The sequence below is a fragment of the Acanthopagrus latus genome, chromosome 10, assembly GCF_904848185.1.
Source record: "Acanthopagrus latus isolate v.2019 chromosome 10, fAcaLat1.1, whole genome shotgun sequence".
In the NCBI taxonomy this organism is placed as follows: Eukaryota; Metazoa; Chordata; class Actinopteri; order Spariformes; family Sparidae; genus Acanthopagrus; species Acanthopagrus latus.
The window spans coordinates 4,324,000-4,336,396 of NC_051048.1; the positions used below are offsets into that span (position 1 = coordinate 4,324,000).

A 12,397-nucleotide genomic window follows, 5' to 3' on the forward strand; every position below is an offset into this window, starting at 1 on the left:
GAGAACAGATGTAACAAACCGGCATGAAATGTCCACATTTTGTTCTCAGCGTGCAGGTTCCCCTCAACGCTTCAACAGTTTGTATTTTCACACCACAAGTCGTGGCTCACAGGTTACAGCGATGATGTTGTGTGCAGTTCTTTCACACGACACACACACACACACACACACACACACACACACACACACACACACACACACACTCTTCACACAAGTTTGAGCTTGAAAGGAGAAGAAAAAGCAGCAGGAACAGGATTTGACGTGGAGAACATTTTCTTCTTGTGATCACATTCACTATCGCCCTCGCCCATCTCCCTCAGTCAGCTCTGCTCGTGTGCATTGTGTGTGTGTGCACATGTGTGTGCACGTGTGTGTGTGTGTGTGCGTGCGTGCACTGTCAGAGCTGTTAGTATGCTGTGGTCATCCTCAGCAACATCGTTCTGACACTCCTGCTTCCACTCTTCTCCACCGAGCCTCGTCTTTGTTTACTTTGCTTGCATGTTTGTGTGTGTGTGTGTGTGTGTGTGTGTGTGTGTGTGTGTGTGTGTGTGTGTTTGGTCCTCCTGGTTTTTTGGCATAGCAACTGCTTCGTCACTGGGAGTCTCCCCCGACCTCGTCCTCCTCTTCGCTCGCATCCATCCATAGTTTGATATCTCTCTCTCTCTCTCTCTCTATGCCTCGCTCACCCTCCTCACCTGCTGTGCAGAGGAGTAGAAGGTCAGGCATAATGATGCATGCCTGTGGCGTTGTACTTGGTGGGTATTCACTTCCTCCTGAGAGAGAGAGACGAAAGAGGAGCGAGAGGTAGATAGATAATAGAGTTAATAGAGAGAGAGAGAGGGGGGAGTGCTTTGAGGAGAAGACTGACTTCATTCTGGATTTTTCTTGTCAATAAATCCTGTGGCAAGGGAATCAAAGGTAATAGGTGTGGATTTGGGAATCGTTTGTTCCCACCAATAAGAGCATCAAAGTGGTAGAGGACTTTTATTTTGAAAAACCACTAGCCACACTGCAGTTTGCCGGAGATAAACGTGACTCCTTCTTGTGAACGAATATCTCAAGAATGCCGAGAGGGAGTTTCAACAAACTTGGCACAAATGTCACTTGGATTCACTCGTGGATGGACTGATTTGATTTTACCTGTCAAAGGTTACCGTGATGAAGTTATGAAATGTTATTTCCCGGGACATCATAATATTCAGCCAGAAATGTCACGGCCATTATAAAAGTGGTAGTTCAAGTCTTTTGATGAGGGGTCGTATGAGGTACTTAGAATCACTTTACTGCTAATTGGTTCCCACAGCAAGACGTATTTTAGCCACCTGAAAGAAGGCACACCTAAAAGATATCAGTGTAAGTATGAGCTATATTTGAAGATCTTTGCAAGTTACATTACCATCAGACAGCCATTGAAAGCGCTGATCTGAGGGGTGATTCAGTGCGAAGCAGGAAGTGGCGTGATTTAAACTGAGATATATATTTCTTTGGTGTGCCAGAGCCACAGCTCAGGAACTCAACTGGTGTGTGGAAGCATACGACAGTGTGGAGATAATTCTAGTTCTTTACACAAATAAAGATATTTCCACCGTAAACTGGTGTATGAAAAAAATCACCAGAATGCAGGAAATGACGTGTTTATACGTCTCTAAACTGTCTCCGGCTTCTCCACACTCAGGGTTCGGGTCAGCCGGAATAAAACATGCAATATTACATTTTGATGATATGACTTTAATCTCTGGAGATGTAGGTTGGCTGGACCAGTGACCACTGTTTTGTAAGGGTCACGCTACTGGATATTTTTCAGGAGACCTCATGACAATTTTCAGATGTGCATGTGACAACAAAACCTGCCAAGAAATCATCTTTTCCGAACCCGAAACGAGTGGTTCTCTGGTGTGTATTTCCAGCCGCAGGACGACATGTGTGGGATTTTTGAGAATAAACTACACTGTGTGTTTGTGGTAATGACTGAATTTGTCACACTGTACTACACTGTGGCTCATTAATGTGGTCTTCATGCATTTTGGACACCAACGAAGGCGCAGAGGAAGAACAAACAGGGACGATGCTTGTTAGTCGGACTCGTTCCCTGTCGGGTTTTCGGTCTTTTCGTTGGGATTTGTTGACAGAAAAACGAAAAAACACAAGTGAGAGAGCGAGGGGGAGACATCCCTCCGTCTCTCTTTCACTCCATCTCTCTCTCTCTTTCTTACACTGTGATGCAGCGAACAGGTAGCTTGCAGCCAGCTAGCTGTTGCCATGGCAACTCGCCACTCTTCCTCCCTCCTCCTCCTCCTCCCCCCCTCCAAAAAAAAAAGAGAAGGAAAAAAAAAAAAAAAAACAACAGCAAAGAACAAGAGAGTGAATGAGTGAAAGTGAAGCCAGAAGAAGAGAGGAGACACATGGACAGAGAAGAAGAAGAAGGAGAGAAGATGTAGTTTGATTAAAAGACAGAATGGAGGGAATGGAGGATGGAAGAATAATGAATGGAGGATAATGAGAGAACATTTTGTCACCGCTCCTCCTCCTCCTCCTCCCTCGTCTTCCTCCTGCACTCTTTCTCTCTGTCCGCGCCTCTTGCTCCGGCAGTTTTCATGAATGACTGAGGTACTGTAGGCAGCGAGGGTGTGAATGCAGAGCAGGCTGAGACACAGACAGGCAGACAGACAGACAGACAGACTGGCTGTAAGACATTTATCAGCAGATGGTTTTGTTTTTTAGGTAGAAAAAGATAGAAAGCCTCTAAATTTAGCAAAACATCACGAGGTGCAAATCTTGACATTCATCTGAGATTCAAATACGATTTAATGTCCGTCTATTTAAAGCAACATTATGTAGAAATTGGCATTTTGTGCGATCTGGTGCTCCACAAAGTCCTAAATACAGATCCCAGGTGTCAGACGTAACGTAGGTGCCAACTACACATAAAACTGTGTTGAAAAATTGCATCTTGAAGCACAAAAAAGCAGCTTAATGACGCTTAAATTCCACCAAAAAAGAAAAGCCGAACAAAGAGTTTTGGACGTGCAGGTCAACAGCTTGCAAATTTTATCGTTCGTAAGCCAAAACCAAAGTGCTGGGCAATAAAAGAGGCATTTTTGTAGATGCGGTTCTGAATGGAGCGAGCGGTGAGTCAGGGAGGGAATCAGCCGGCTCGTGAATGTGGAGTTTAGCCGAAACACAGACGGGGCATTCATGCCGTTGATCCGCAGACGCTCTAATCCTCTCGGTTTACCTGAAAACGCCTCCACACCAGGAATCCAACTCTCCAGGACTGCGGCTAATCCCGTTGGCTCTGCGGCGATCCGATGCATCTCTAATGTGATCCAGCTCAGATAAAGAGTCTTTATTTTGATTAAGACAATTTTTTTTATGATTAAAGGGGCAAAGATGTTCATAAATTCATATTTTGTGTCACCCACTCCTGATGTCAAAACCCACAGGAGACTCTGTTGCTCAGAAAGTGATAAAGTTTTAGTGTCTACAATTAAAAGCGAGGACAGCTCGTCAGAATGAGTAACAAGGTGTTTTTTCTTTCACATGTGGGATCAAACCTGCAACAACCACAGCACGCCTGAACGCTCACAGCAGGCAGGAGAGGCGAGTGAAGCCGAGGCCATACTGAGGAGACATTATGATGAATGAATCATTGTCTTGTCTCTCTGCTGAAGGCTGCTGATATTTGAAATAGTGTCTATTATTAATGGCTGCAGGAGCAACACAAAGACTCCCAACGCCTTTGAGCTGCGGTGCGAGCGGTAACGAGGCCGATGGAGAAAGAAAAACCGACACAGAGAAAGAAAGAAAGAACGTGACTGTGTGCTTGTATGAATGTTTGTCGCTCTACCTGGATGCATTCAGGATTAAAGAGGTCCAGCAGCAGGAAGCGTGTGAATGCGTGACAGCCAGACAGGAAGTCGTATTTAGCTCCGCTCGCTGGCTGAGTCATAGTTTAGTCTCTGCTGGATGGCTTGAGCCCAAACACCCTTATTTATTCATACATACACAGAGGGGGGAATGGTCCTTGAATGGCTCCCGGTGATAAACTGACAGATCATTTAGACAATAGACACGAGATGAATGACTGTGGCGAACAGACTAGAAAGATAAAGAGATTAAAAGAAGACGGGTGGAGGAGGAGACAGGTAGTCAATGAAGCTGAAAGGATCCCAGAATTATAAAGAAGACCGTGATTCAGCAGCCAAGGTTGATGACACTGAAGTAAATCAGTGATTTAATGATTATCAAGACAGGAAATTACATTTCTCTCTCCCAAAAAAATGTTGCTCCTCACCTGTCGGAGCCCGGACGTCCAAAATGAAATCATTATTTTCATGACTCACAGGTTAAAAAAAGTCTTCTAGACGTCTGGAACCTTCTTTCTTCTTTCACGAGTATCAACTGCAGCCTTTCAGACACAGTCGACAGTCGTCGGCATATTGGAGCACGCCGCGTTTGCCACTTGTCGATCACAGCGGCCTAAATCACACCGTTATTGTCTATTTTTAATCCAAATGGGGCCCTACTTTACAAAATGAACATCACGGTGTGTTGGAGAAGACATGAAACTTGAAAAGAATGTAAACCTGTTCGGATACTGTTTACTGAGATAGTAAATCAAGTAAGTGGTAGGGTTGGCCTCCAAATTCCACATATCCCAATTTGATCAGTCATCTTTGGGACTTACCACCACAAAGATCTTCTTGGATCTCTTTTTTCTCATTCCTCAACCCACTCCAGGGCAATCTTTGTAGGGTGTCGGGGTGCATTGTCCTCCGGGTGTTTTCAGGGCGTCGTCAGAGGGTACTTGTGGCCTTTTAGCTCGACGAGCAACAGCACAGCAGGCTGTGATGAATAAAACTCTGCATTTTGTTTCCCAAACATCACGTCTCTGAGCTTTGTTCTGGAAAATTGGATAAAAAACTTGCGTCGCTGAGCTTAATAAATCGTTTTTCTCCTGCAAATCTTATGCTCTGGGAATGTGATGATGTCGAGTGTATTAGCTGCTCTTTTCTCAAACATTTGTATGGCTGTGTTGTTCGATGCTCGGATGTATAATTCATATGTGACGCCGCAACAGGGACACAGCTAGAGACGAGATGGAAGGGCGGGTGTGAGTGCAAACCCTTTGAGAGGCAGCGAGACGACAGACAGGTAGAGAAGCAGATGAAGGTGTATTGACTTTATGTGAAGCAGAAAGGTCGAGTCACTGCCTGTTTTTTATGCTTTGTTTGTGTTCTTTTCCTTTTATCACCACGTCAGTTTATGGTTATTGAATTTTTTTTAACACAATGATGAAACAAAAGCAGCAGATCTTTATTCTGCTCTGAGAAACAATAACGTCCGCAGTTATGTAATAGCCTCTGTATTGTTCCCTAGGTCGGTTTGTTTTGGTTCTGGTGGCGCAGCAATTTCTCATCGATCCTTGAACTTCATTTGACTCGTTTTCTGTGTGTCCGTCTGATCGAACGTCCCCATCTTCGCCCACTGAGGAGAACTAAAGTTAACTCAGCGGTGTCATATTGTTGTCGGGGATCAATTGAAGCGGCAGACTGCGTCTGCTATGACTGTCACAACACAACATGTCTGAAGGCTCGGCTGAATTATGCAGCCGGGTGAGAGAAGGCGCTGCATGTCATTGAGGTAATCAAGTAGTTCCCCCGCTGCCTCCGATGACTCATTGGATTACCGTCTGTCCAGACGGGACATCAGAAGGACAGGAAGTACAACAGAGCAGCAGGTTTCTCAGCAGCATCTGCTGTACGCCTCTGTGGATTAAAACATGACTGCAGAGCGTTCAGAATATAAATATGTGGGTTTATAGTGACAGAATTTAAGCATTTTCTCATAAGCTTACATACAGAGTATGTCAGAGTCCTTTTTGCAACCACTGGATTAAATATGATGTGCAAATAATAAAGAAACCAAGTGTTTATTTCACGTTTCGAGAGTTTGTGAGCAACTGAAAGCACTTTGTGGCACCATGCTGCACTGAAGTTTCAGTATTCCAGTGGTTTTGTGGTCATGATTCCCCCTTTTGTTTGTGGTGTTTTATTGTGAAACATCTGCAGGAAGTCTTTAATAATTAATAAACAGTTTTTGTTGAAAAGAAAAACCAGCAGATTTGTGAACAAGAAAGACAGAAAGTCGGTTGTGGTGCAAGTAGAACTGGATTTGGAGGATGCTGAATTTAATATCAAATGTGAGAGAAAACATCTGTCGAACTGAACTTTGGCCAACGCTCCCTGTGAACAAATTCCTTGTGATCATCAATCAGATCGACTCCATGCAGAAACTAAAGTTACAGCTCGTCCAGCTGCAGCCATTTTAATCTTTTGGGGCTGCTGTTGCTGTCAGTACTCCGTTATTTTAACTCGCATTGTTCTTGAAAAGTAGCACATTTTGACATTTAACTTCTATTCCTGCTGTTACTAAAATACATTTATGACAAGTTGTTCCCCACAAAAACACTTTTTTTTAACCTCAACGAGACACGCTGGATGAATTCAAAGTCATAAGTCAACAACATGATTGGATTTAGTGTTTTATTAGATTTACTGTGTGTCGAGTGAAATTACTCTCCCCTTCCTCTCGCTGACCCCCGTGCTCCTCTCTTTCCCCTCCAGGTGAAGGAGAAGGAGGGGGAGGTGGAGGGAAATTCCACGGCGTCGACCTCCTCCAGCACTCCCCGTCCCCATCCCCCTCTCCAGGGGACCCCTTCCCCCACCAGCCCCGCTCCCTGGAACCAGTCACGGACACCTTCCACCAGAACCTCCCCCTGAGAAAGACTCACTCTGACCTCGACACAACCTCACCTGCAGGTGTGTGTGTGTGTGTGTGGCTCTAATCCAATGTTTTCCTTCTCAGCTTCCTATTTCTTGAGGTCCCACGGTGCAGATCTCGTTACTGCTCACATAAACTGCAGTCAAAGGCAGAAAAGGAACAGAATTAGATGTATTTACTCCAGTGAGCTGAAACTCTGCTGGCGTTGTAAGAAAACCTTGAAAGTCACACCAGGTATTTGATTGATGACATTTTTTGGCTTTTTGAAGCTTCGAAATAATCTCTTTCTGTGGGTTTGAGCGACTCAGGTGAAACGATTGAAGATTTTATTTTATTTCAGGATAAATTATTCACTTTATCTGCGTTTTTATTTAATGTGTTTTTGTGTCAGCTCCCAAAAAAAGTATCTTGTTTGTATTATTCTGGGTTCGTTCGTACTCCTCCTTGGCTCAATCCCATATTAAAAAAGGGGTCACTGTGGCAGGAAAACAGCTTAATCATCCTGCTTCTTTTCTCCTTCCAAATTCTGAATTTAACAAAGAGCACCACAGAGATATTAATGCCGGGTTAATCATTTCTTCCTCCTATATTTGCAGTAATCTGTTCTGCTCAGTTAAGGATGATGTTGCCGGCGGCCAGGATCTTTTCACACCTAATTGGTTTATTTAGTGCAACAGAGATGCTGAGTTGCAGGATATGAAGGGTTCATGTCTAACCAGAGTAAGGTCTTAATTGTGGACAGGTGAGAAAAAGCAGAACATATGAACTTAGCTTATATCTGACATTTTAAAAATGGATTTCAAAACAGTTTAAAGTCTTATTTTGAATCCTGATGTGTGTTTTTTACACAATTATTTTTGAACCATGAAAGAAAGAACTTAATGTATAACACATGCTGAATTTTCAAGAAGGCCCAGTTTATTTAGTTTGTCAAAGACAGCATTATACAAAGTTTGTAAGGTTTCCCCTGACTCAACATCTCACAAAATTGAGCAATTTTATAAGGGAGTCTGGTGAATTGCTTTCCCTCTTCACCTCTTTGCTGTTGTTGATTGTAGTTGCTGTGGCTACTTTGACTTTTGTTGGTGTTCAAGTTGCCGTCTGCTGTTGTGAATTGTTGTTAATAACGATTACATATAAGCAATCATGGCCATTCAAATTAATGCAAACATATAAATGTTACATACTATTTACAATGAAGTCAGTATAGTCAGCAGACATGGAGACATAAATCAAACCTTTGGACATACAGTTGTATGCTGTACATTATATACAATTGAGCAATGCATTACTTAAGATAAGATCCATCATCAAATGATTTTAAAAGCAAGCGACTTGAGTAATCTAATGGTCGTCTGTGTGGTAAGGGATATCAGGACCTGTTTATTTCTGATGTATACTTGTTCGGAGAAATATTCTGGGATCTTGCTATTAAAGACATTCCTAAAGAAGATCAGAAGACTGAGTTTATTCTGTTCACTACAGGAAGCCTTGAGAGATTTTTGTGCATTTGAAAACCATTTGTGCGCATTAGTGGCTTTATTCTGTGCTCGTCTGCAAAAAATTCTGCTGTTATTGTAAACAAGCAAAGAGCTTCATGCTGTCAAAGGTGATTTCACTTTCTTCTTATCATTGTTTTAAAATGTTCAGGAGGTTGTATTCGCTGTAAAGTCAAGTAGCTTTTTAAAAGGGCAGCCGTAAAACCTGGATTCCAAGAAGACACTCTGTGTAGAACAAATAAAAAACAGAATCGATAACATGCTAATCCTTTTTTGATTAGTTGTAGATTGACAGGAGCTTTGGTAAGTTCATGCTCATATTTTTCTGATGAGTTTAGTTGTATTAATTGCCCTCTCTCTTCCACAGATAACCTTTTGGAGCAGCGTGCCCTGGACCGACTTCATCCAGGAACTATGGACCACTCTGGGCTACTGTGCTCAAACACTTCCTGGAACGGACCTAAGGGCTCCACCTTTTCTCCCGGAGCGTGGAACGAGCCTTACAATTACAGCATGAACAAAGGCCCAGCAGTTCCGCCCAAACAGCACAGCATCATTGGTAATGCAGGAGGGAAGCAGGACGGGGTGATGCTGGTGGGCTCAGGACAGTCGGCAAGCTCACATTCCAGTTCATTCACATCGGTGACAAACTCCTCTGGGAGAGGAGGGAATCACATGCCAGGGATTTCACTGGCAGCGGCCATGATGGGGAAGCGCAGTGAGACGGAAGGAGCTGCAGCAGATGGAGGGAGAGGAGGAGGAGGAGGGGAGGCACCAAGAGGTCGAGAGAGGTCGGCGCGTTCCATAGCAGCAGCAAATGCCTTCAAGTTCCGGGAGCGTTCCCTTTCCACGCCCACTGATGCTGGTTCCTTCTGCTTTACAGAAGGAGGTTTAGACCAGCAAGACGGGAATATCTTGACCACAGGGAATGGGAATGCCATGGCAACAGCAAATCACCAACAACAGCATAATAACTTCCTGGGATTGGGTGAGAACTATGCACTTCTCTACCCTAGAGGAAGCTCCGAAGACAGTGCTAGTACCACAGATACAATCTCCGTCACAGCTTCAGACTACAGCGGAGATGGCCGCCTGCGCCTACGCTCACGCTCCATCTCGCTTAAGAAATCCAAGCGCAAGCCGCCACCTCCCGTGAGGAGCGTCTCTCTCATGAAGAACCTTGGAGAAGCCGAGGGGAGAATCCACCATGGTGGACTTTACAGGGACGGCAGGCCAAAGAGCCTGCACATCCCCAGGGACCACTTTCCAGACTTCCAGCCCGATTTTCTGCTGCCCAGCTCGTCATGCTCCTCTAAAGCCAGTGTGGGTGAGCGGGAGCAGGGCCATGGAGGCCATGATGGACCCCCAAGTTTGGAGGTCCAGGCACCAGACAGGGAGGGAGAGACCGAGCTGACCTTCCCTACTCACTGGCAGCTGGGAGAGTGGAAGAACGATCCCTACAGGTAAAAAAATAGAAAACAAAGAAAAAAAAACCTATACTTTGTGACTTTATCTTTAGATATTATTGTAGTTTCTTAGTTAAAGATTACAAATACACTGACTTCTGATCTCTTCTTTTCCCTCCTCTCCAGGTCTCTCTCAGGCTCCAGCACAGCAACAGGTACCACAGTAATTGAATGTATGAAAGTCAGAGGCAGCTCGGAGTCCCTGCTTGATTCTCCCTCAACCTCCAGAGCCACCTCACCCTCACAGCTCTCCATGGAAACTGACATCAAAGCATCCTCCCCTTTCAAACCCCCAGGACTCATGTCCCCATCAAGTGGCTATTCCAGCCAGTCAGAGACTCCCACTCCAACGGTTCCACTAAATCAAATGGCAGGTCAAGGCACAGTAGGGACAATAGGGACAACAGGGACATTAGGGTGCAAGTTGCGCCCAAAGATCCCAGAAAGGAAATCATCCCTGCCATCACCCAAGGACCCGACTGCAAGGTCTAGGCTGTCCTTTGAGATGCCTGGGAATGCACATCTCGAGCTGTCATCAATCAAGCCAAAGCAAAAGGCCAGCAGACGGCATTCTGACACCTCGACAGCAGCAAAACCAGGAAAAATCAGCCCCAACTCTTCGCAGGCATTGCCTGTGGTTACCCAGAATGAGCTGAAGACGATTCGGCTTCGCTCTGTCTCTCGAGGCGACTTGGAGGACTGCCCTGATGGGGCCTCAGACACCATTGAGGAAGAGCAGCATGGCCGTGACCTAGGAGAGGACCCCAGCCCGCCACCCACCCTACCAAAACCCAAGCCACCTGTTGCTGTCAAGCCTCCATTGCCCAAGCGGCCCATTAACCTCCTCCTCAAGTCTCCTTCCCCGTCTTCCACATCCCCCTTAGCCCTCGACTCACCTCCTGGCTCACCTGTGGATCGACCTGTGCCCCTAGGCAACATTTACAAAGTCATGAAAAAACCCAAACCCAAGAAACCTCCAACACAAACCCCAACAAGTCCTGGTGTTCTCCCAGATTATACCATGACTTCACAAACTGCCAATGATCATCCATTCATCCCCCATTCCCAGTCCCTCTTTGATCTCCCTCCTCTTCCAGACCCCCAGCCTCTCCTGGAGGACCCAGTGATGGAGCCTGAGTTTGATGCAGACCCAGAGATCCATCTTGGTCCTGAGGATGGAGGCTCACTACCCTCTCCCTGCAGTAACCAGGAGGCCCCAGAGCTCCAGGACAAGAGCAAGACACTCCCCTCAAGGATGACAATTTCCTGCCTGGCAGAGTTGTCGGACAAAAAGAAACCCAAGGTGAGGAAGACACCAGATTTTAGGGTTACTCATGTATTGGAATTGTACTGATTTCATGCTTCTTTCCAGGTTCCACCTCCAGTCCCCAAGAAGCCGAACGTCCTGCTTCTTCCCTCGTCCGTCCACTCCTCCACCAACGGCAGCACAGAACGCCAGACGCCACAGGCCGACAGTCCTGTGGGTCTTCGGTCTCCTGTAGGAGCTTTCTCACCAGAGGAGTTTCCCAGTACTCCTAATGTTTCCAATATGACCGAGCATGATGAGAACCACTTGGGAACAGACGAGGGGAGCTCAAAAGAGTCGTCACTTCAGTCATCTCTGCAGGATTCTTCCCTCACAGAGCTAGAAGGGAAGATGGCCAGCACTGGGATTGGGGCAGGTATGTTCAAGAAGAGGGTTTTAGTAAAAGTGTCATTAGAAATCAGTCTGTTTTTCTGTGTGCTGTACTGTATAGGCTCATGCAACTTCTCTTAAAAACATCATCAAACATTCAAAAGAACAACCACAGTGAACATCTATGTTTTGGAAAGAAAAATGTGTATCCTTTACCCCATTTATGAACTTTAAAAAATATTTTTTGTTTGCTTAAACATTAATCTAAATATAAAACAAGTTCAAAAAAGACAGCGCTTCTTTGAGCGTTAAGCTTTTTGACCACTCGAGCCCCTACGGAGCACTCTTAATGCAATAAACCCGACCATACATGAAGTATTTGCAAAACACATCGCAATAGCTGATAAATACTGTTTGATCTAAGTCTTGTTTTGAAAGAAGCTTTCAAGCTCCTAACCTTACTCTTAGCGTTTTATATGCATGATCTTAATGGCAGCCTGCCAGAGCTGCTACATTTGATTAAGATGCTTCCCCGCTGCGATTGACGCATAATCTCCTGATCCTGCCAGAGGAGATTTCTCAGGGTTTGAGGCCAAATTGCTCTAAAATTGGACCAAAGCAAAACACAGAGTTGATCCCACTGTTTTTTAATAGTGACGATGACATTTATCATTATTATCCAATTATTACCTGATTATGTGCATAACTGAGTCAGATTTATTTTAATTGCAAGGGACATGCATATGTATGATAAATACTGGCTTTCATAAAACAGCGGTTGAACCATTTTTTTTTTTTTACTGCCTTCTCTGTCTTGCTCAGATGACGCGGCAGCCAGCGAGAAGACGGTACTCCACATCGCCGAGGAAACAGATGACGACTTGTTGGCCAGCACACCTGCAACACACACCACCGAAGACCTGTTCACTATCATTCACAGGTTTGCCCCCATGTTCACACAAACACACGTACATTCAATGCACAGTTCCTACATATTTTACTGTACTATTGTA

The 12,397-nt window shown here is 45.0% G+C and overlaps 1 protein-coding gene across 2 annotated transcripts in view; it reads left to right on the top strand.

The window, feature by feature from the left end:
- nhsl2 (NHS-like 2) overlaps positions 1-12,397 on the top strand; it is a 137,582-nt gene that overhangs the window by 117,429 nt on the left and 7,756 nt on the right. For both annotated transcript variants that reach the window (XM_037112411.1, XM_037112412.1), the window contains exons 5-9: positions 6,627-6,821; positions 8,650-9,745; positions 9,875-11,051; positions 11,121-11,430; positions 12,207-12,324. In XM_037112411.1, the coding sequence (XP_036968306.1) occupies positions 6,627-6,821; positions 8,650-9,745; positions 9,875-11,051; positions 11,121-11,430; positions 12,207-12,324 (2,896 nt within the window). The remainder of the gene's footprint in view (positions 1-6,626; positions 6,822-8,649; positions 9,746-9,874; positions 11,052-11,120; positions 11,431-12,206; positions 12,325-12,397) is intronic.